This window comes from Vigna angularis, chromosome 4 (assembly GCF_016808095.1).
Source record: "Vigna angularis cultivar LongXiaoDou No.4 chromosome 4, ASM1680809v1, whole genome shotgun sequence".
Lineage (NCBI taxonomy): Eukaryota > Viridiplantae > Streptophyta > Magnoliopsida > Fabales > Fabaceae > Vigna > Vigna angularis.
The window spans coordinates 26,371,913-26,379,187 of record NC_068973.1 but is presented as its reverse complement, the minus strand read 5'-3'; the positions used below and the strand labels follow the sequence as shown (position 1 = coordinate 26,379,187).

Sequence of the window (7,275 nt, the reverse complement as noted above, 5' to 3'; positions counted from 1 at the left end):
TGAGATATTTTACTATATGAATAACAATCCCTAGAATTTATTGAATGAACATATTATATGATATTTAATAGGCTTAAATGCTCACTTGGTCCCTATATACAGTGGTTTTAAAAGTGTAGATATTGGGTATTGTTTGACTTCAGTCTTATCCGTTTAACAATGTTAAAATCGATAACATTGTGACTATGGATATGAGTTGTGCAAGAAATGTTGAAGTGACATTTAGCTTATCTAAATTCAGTTGACCTAAATTTAGTTGATCTAAATTGACGTGGTAGAGTTTATGTTACATGTATATTGAAAGTTTAGGGTTTTTAATTGGAAAATAAATCTCCAATGGTTCTCTTCGTTCTATAATGGTGGGGCTGCGGGTTGCTCCTTTGTCTTCCATGGAATTTATACCTGCTAGGTATTGTTTGACTTCAGTCTTATCCGTTTAACAGTGTTAAAATCGATAACATTGTGACTATGGATGTAAGCTGTGCAAGAAATGTTGAAGTGACATTTAGCTTATCTAAATTCAGTTGACCTAAATTCAGTTGACCTAAATTGACATGGCAGAGTTTATGTTACATGTATATTGAAAGTTTAGGGTTTTTAATTGGAAAATAAATCTCCAATGGTTCTCTTCGTTCTATAATGGTGGGGCTGCGGGTTGCTCCTTTGTCTTCCATGGAATTTATACCTACAAGGTATTGTTTGACTTTAGTCTTATCCGTTTAACAGTGTTAAAATCGATAACATTGTGACTATGGATGTGAGCTGTGCAAGAAATGTTGAAGTGACATTTAGCTTATCTAAATTCAGTTGACCTAAATTCAGTTGACCTAAATTGACGTGGCAGAGTTTATGTTACATGTATATTGAAAGTTTAGGGTTTTTAATTGGAAAATAAATCTCCAATGGTTCTCTTCGTTCTATAATGGTGGGGCTGCGGGTTGCTCCTTTGTCTTCCATGGAATTTATACCTGCAAGGTATTGTTTGACTTCAGTCTTATCCGTTTAACAGTGTTAAAATCGATAACATTGTGACTATGGATGTGAGCTGTGCAAGAAATGTTGAAGTGACATTTAGCTTATCTAAATTCAGTTGACCTAAATTGACGTGGCAGAGTTTATGTTACATGTATATTGAAAGTTTAGGGTTTTTAATTGGAAAATAAATCTCCAATGGTTCTCTTCGTTCTATAATGGTGGGGCTGCGGGTTGTTCCTTTGTCTTCCATGGAATTTATACCTGCAAGGTATGGTTAACTAATCGAATCAAATAAATTATAAAAGGTGAAAAATAGAATGAATTTATACCAAGAAGAAGGCCTTGAGGCGCCTCTCGGGATGGCGATCGGGGGCAAGTTGTCAGCAACAATCATCTGAACGATGGCATCAAACAAAGATCTCGCTTCGATGATAGAATCGTCGCGATTAGTGTTGGACACCAGAACCATTCTCTCGTACTCATCCTCTACAGTAGCGCGACTCTGCCGCTTCTTCCTTTAAAACATAACTCTCACTTTTATTTTTTTATGTTTTCTTTCAAATTCTTTTCAACCTTTTCTCTCCCTCGTTCCTTCTTTTCTTTTTATTAGGAACTCTCTTTAAGAAAACATTGAAAAACTTATTATCTTAACACAATCAGAGTTATAGTAAGATAAGTAATATTTTCTTCTTTCATCCTTGAACCAGATTTGATTTATATACAATTGTCTCTCTTTTTTTCTTGGATGTGCTATTAGAGCTTTATTAGGATTTCTTTTGATTTTTGTTTTAAGGGAATTCTGATCACTGAATTGGATTTTTGTTTCTCATTTTAGAGTTGTGTAAGAGATTAAGACTTGAGTCTTTTGAAGGAAGGGATAAGTAAGAATGTAAGAAAAGCTAATTTATTTGAAATGATAGATTGAATTTCTAATATAAAATTGCATAATTAGATGTTATACATGTTTTTCGTGTTTTTTAAATTGTAAATAAACAAAATGGGGACACTGCATATAGGATTTGGGACTTGAATTGTGAAATTTCTTTAGTGTTGGAATGTTACTAATGCGTTATAAGTTTGCACCGTCGAACGTGAGCTACACAAATCCTCAAACAAAAGTTATTATCACAAATATTGTTGAACGATATCAGCTATTGTTGAGCGTGAGATCAACAAAGAGCTCCAAGAAGCAGGGGTACTGAGCGACAGAACATACTATTGGACGTTGGAAAGCCCCTAATCTTGTGGCGTTGAGCGTGGATCCTAGTGTTAAGCGATGTTTTAATGATTGTTTTCTTTTTATGCATGACTTATTGAGATATTATAGTTTTTTCATTTCCTAAAAGTCTTTAAGGGATTTAGGTTTTGAAAGATGTTTGATTCTATGATAAGTTAATAATATTCAATATTATGATAAATTGTAATTATTTCCAAGATGATATGTATGTGGTTGTAATTAAACATTCTTTGAATATATATATATATATATATATATATATATAAAGTTGAAATGTAATGTAAATTGTGATGTTATAGCTTTATCAAATTTTGTAAAACTAGATAACTATGAAATGTAAATTATAAATCCTCTAACCATTTAAGCCTCATTTAATATATTATCATTTACATTCCATCATTCTATGGGTCATAATTATTTTTCTATCAACTTTACAAATACTTAAGAGAGTAGATATGTTTAATTTCGATTGTTACATATTTCATGCTATGTACTATGATTATTTTTAAGCTTATGAGAAAAGAAACGACTTTTATATTTTAATAAAATTAAGTGTATTTTATGTATAAGATCTTAAAAAAAGTGAAACACACACAATAAAAAAAAATTGAAAGAATGCCTAAGTTCATAATTTTTTTTTCTTAGAAAACTTGTAGAAAGGTTCCCGTCCCATTATTTTTCATTTCCGAAACATTAAATCTGGAATTTTTATTTTTATTTATTTTTGGATTGAGTATTTAGAAAAATATTTTTCAGAACACATAATATGAAATATAAAAAAAAATAATTGAGTGTTATAGAAAATATTGTTGGATTTAGCATCTACTTCAAAAAGATCTAATTTGAAAGGTTATTTCCTAATTCAGGAATTTCAGGGAGCCCTATTTGTGCCTTCACAGCACTTTGATTTTATCTTAGTTATGTTAGTTTTTAGAGAATAAAACATATGAATATTGGCTAGCTGAACTGTATAATCTTATTAAATGTAATTTAATTTAAATATATTTAGAAATAAATAACTAAAATATCACATCTCGTGATTCTAGCAACCATTACTGATGACTTGGCTGAAAAATAGGAAATAACTAACCTACTAACAGCCATTGACTAATTTAAAAAATTAAATCTGAAATTTTTCTAAATTCATGCAACTAACAAGGCAAATCTCAACACTCCTCCTTTTTCTAAATTCATGCAACTAACAAGGCAAATCTCAACACTCCTCCTTTGCTATGGAGGCTGCAAACTCCTAGCTTATTTCTTAGGAATTCGAACCTATTGAGTGAAAAAGATTTGGTAAATATGTCAGCAGCTTGGTCTTCTGAGCAATAGTAAACTAAACATGCCTTGCCACTTTCTTGAACTTCTCTTAAGTGAAACAACTTCACATTAAAATGCTTGGTCTTCCCATGAAATATAGGATTATGTGAGATTGGAATTGTTGCTTAATTATCAACAAAAACTTCTGTGCATTTATCTTGCTTCATACCCAAATCTGTTAAAATATTTCTCAACCAAATAACTTGATTCACAGCTGCTACAGCTGAAATGAACTCAGCTTTTGCGGTTGACTGAGCTACAACCTCTTGCTTCTTGGAGCATCAAGAGAAAACACCTGAACCCATACTAAAACAGTATCCCGAAGTACTCTTCATATCATCCAAGCTACCAGCCCAATCACTGTCAAAGAAACGAAATAATTTAAAGTTTTGAACCTTGTAGTACTTAACTCCATAACTGACAGATCCTTTGATGTATCTTACAATTCTCTTTGTTTCCTTCAAGTGCAGTTCACTAGCACAATGCATAAATCTTGACAACAAGCTAACTGGGAATAAGATGTTAGGCCTTCTGGATGTAAGATACATTAGACACCCAATCAAACTTCTAAAATAAGCTTCATCAACTTTATCTGTTTCATCCTCCTTGATAAGCTTCTCTTTTTTATTCATTGAAGTGTTCATTGGTTTGCATTTACCAAGGTGAAATTTCTTTAGAATCTCCTTTGCATATTTTTTCTGGCAGATAAAAATCTCATTCTTCTTTTGAGTGATCTCCATGCCTAGAAAATAAGTCATAAGACCAAGATCTGTCATCTCAAAGACCTTTTTCATTTCTTGCTTGAATGCTTCAATTAGTGCTAGGTTGCTTCCTGTCATCAAGAGATCATCAACATATAATGAAATAATTAAAGTATCAGCACCATCATGTTTGACATAAAGTGTAGTTTCAAATACACTCTTTTGAAAGCCCAAGTGTAGTAAATGATCATTAACTCTGTTGTACCACACTCTTGGGGCTTGGTTTAAACCATATAAAGCCTTTTTTAGCAAGTAGACTTTATCTTCTTGTCCTTTGATAACAAAACATCTAGTTTTTCAACATAAATCTCCTCATGCAGAAAACCATTAAGGTGACTTGACATCCATATGAAACACTTGTCACCCCTTTTGTGCTATAATGGCAAGTAGTAGCCTAATTGTATCATGTCTTGCTACTGGAGCAACAATATCTGAATAATCTATCCCAAATATTTGAGAATAACCTTTTACAACAAGCCTTGCTTTGTGCTTTTTTACAGAACCATCAGGGTTGAATTTTGTTCTAAACACCCATTTCACCCCCAATGACATTTTTGTCATAAGGTCTTGGAACTAGCTTCTAGGTTTGATTTTTCTCAATCATGGACAACTCCTCCTGCATTGTAGCTAACTATTTCTCCTCCATAGCAGCTTCTTCAAAACTAGCAGGTTCACAAATAACTATATTGCACAGTGATAAATTGCTTTTTTGATATATATTAGAGAGTAACCTTGTTCCTCTAATAGGTGGATCATTTACAGTGTCTTCAAGCTCCAATTCAGTGTTCTGACTTTTCTTTGAATCACTCCAGCACCAGTTTTCATCTTCCATGAAATGCACATCTCTACTTATTAGAATTTTTCCAGTTTGAGGTTGAAAAATCCTATAAGCTTTAGAAATTGTGTTGTAGCCAATAAATAATCTTGCTTCAGCCCTTTTATCAAGCTTATCACGTTTAATCTGAGGTATATGTGAGTAACACAAGCAACCAAATACTTTAAGAAAGTCCAAAGAAGGTTCAAAACCAAACCAGGCTTGAAAATGAGTTTGAGTAACTTTGAACCCTTTCTCTAGTAACTATCCGACACTAAGCAAGTTTTGATTAATTTTAGGTACATATAAGACATCAGGGAGGGTTTTTGTACCCGTGTAAGTTGTTATAGCTATTGAACCCTTGCCTTTTTTTAATAGAATTTGTTCATTCCAATTCTGACCTATTTGACTTCTGTCATGTCCAAACACTTGAACAATTTTTTGTCATAGGTCATGTGGTTTGTGCAACTGCTATCAATCAACCAAGATTCATTTGAACTGTTATTGGAGAAACAGGTAGCAGCAAAGAGTTGGTCTTCATTTTCTTGCGCATTTTGCATCACCTTCAGCTTGTTGAACATTTGCTTTGCAAATTACAATCTGATCGATCCTATTGCACTTACTGCACTTGGTCTTTTCCAGCAACGAAATAGTGGGTGACCTATTTTTTCGCAATGTTGACAAGGTGGATAATTTTTCTTTTTACCCTTACCTTGTTTTTTATTAAATACACCATTTTCACTGCTTGCTGGTTGGAACCTTTTGAAAATTTTCTTTATATTGGTTCCAACATCATGATGCTTGACAAGGAGTGCACCTTCAACCACACGATCTTCTCTCATTAGCCTTCGCTTTTCTTGGGCTTGCAAAGCGTGTAACACTTCTGCCAAAGTAATCTTGGATAAATTCTTTGTATTCTCCAATGAGGCAATAAACACTTCGTACCTTTCTAGCACTGTCACAAGGATTTTCTCGACAATTCTGGAGTCCGCAAAGTCGCTGCCCAACAACTTTACTTTGTTGGCAATGCCCAATAACGTGTTTGAGTACTCCTTGATTGTCTTTGACTCTTTCATCCTTTGTAGCTCAAATTCCCTCCTTAGGTTCAACACTTGCATGCTTCTTATTCTATCATCTCCTTCATATTCTTCCTTCAAAAATTCCCAATTTTTTTTAGTGATTTAAGAGTCATAATTCTGGTGAAGATCAATGTTGTAACACCAGAAAACAAGGACGACTTTGTCTTTGCCTTCTTTGTTTTTTGTTCGTTGTGATTTTTGATTTGGGCCATGGTAGGATTCTCCAGCAGTAGTTGAACGGAAGTAATCCTCTTCCACAACTTCCCATAAATCTAGTCCCTCTAGATAGGACTGCAATTTTACAGCCCATGTATCATAGTCTTCCTCATTAAAGATGGGAAGTGCTACTGGAAAGGAAGTTCACTCCTCTTCCATTCTACAGGTCCCTTAAGAAGAAAGGGCTCTAGATACCAATTGTTGGTTTTTAGAGAATAAAATAGATAAATATTGGCTGACTGAAGTGTATAATCTTATTAAATTCAACTTAATTTAAATACATTTAGAAATAACTAACTAAAATATCACATCTCGTGATTCTAACAACCACTACTAATGACTTGGCTGAAAAATAAGAAATAACTAACCCACTAAAAGTCATTGACAAATTTAAAAAATTAAATTTGAAATCTTCCTAAATTCATGCAACTAACAAGGTAGTTCTCAACAAGTTCTCGTCATTCATCACCATCTTCAAAAGAGGTGAAACAAGAATCAAGATTAAAGGAAGAATATATATAGAAGCAAGTGATAAAGGTGCATGAATCACTGGTGCAAGAAGATGGAGGAGATGAAAGTGCAGGACGTAGGGGATTGCAAAGAAGAAAGATGTTGGAACTCATTGATGGGAAGGGAGGTGCAATCAATCAAGGATCTTGGAGGAAGGTGCAAGAACTCAAAAAAAAATTCGAGGTTCAAGAACACTATTGAGAGGGAGAGATGGGATGCAAGGAAAAATGAAAGGAAGAGATCTCTAGGATTTTGACTTTGACTAAGGAGTAAAACTGGTATTTTAATTTAGGGGTGCAGGAAGAGAAAGTAGGGATGCAGAAAGAGAAAGTAGGGGTGCAGGAAGAAAGCTCTTCGTCAGCC

The 7,275-nt window shown here is 33.6% G+C and overlaps 1 protein-coding gene across 1 annotated transcript; it reads right to left on the bottom strand.

Moving 5' to 3' along the window:
- Nucleotides 1–3,813: 3,813 nt before the first annotated feature.
- On the bottom strand, nt 3,814–4,845 carry LOC108330331 (uncharacterized mitochondrial protein AtMg00810-like). The gene is made up of 2 exons (XM_017564820.1): nt 4,758–4,845; nt 3,814–4,364 (listed from the first exon to the last, which is right to left on the bottom strand). The coding sequence occupies exons 1-2, from the start codon at nt 4,843–4,845 to the stop codon at nt 3,814–3,816; spliced, it is 639 nt and encodes a 212-aa protein (XP_017420309.1).
- Nucleotides 4,846–7,275: the final 2,430 nt, after the last annotated feature.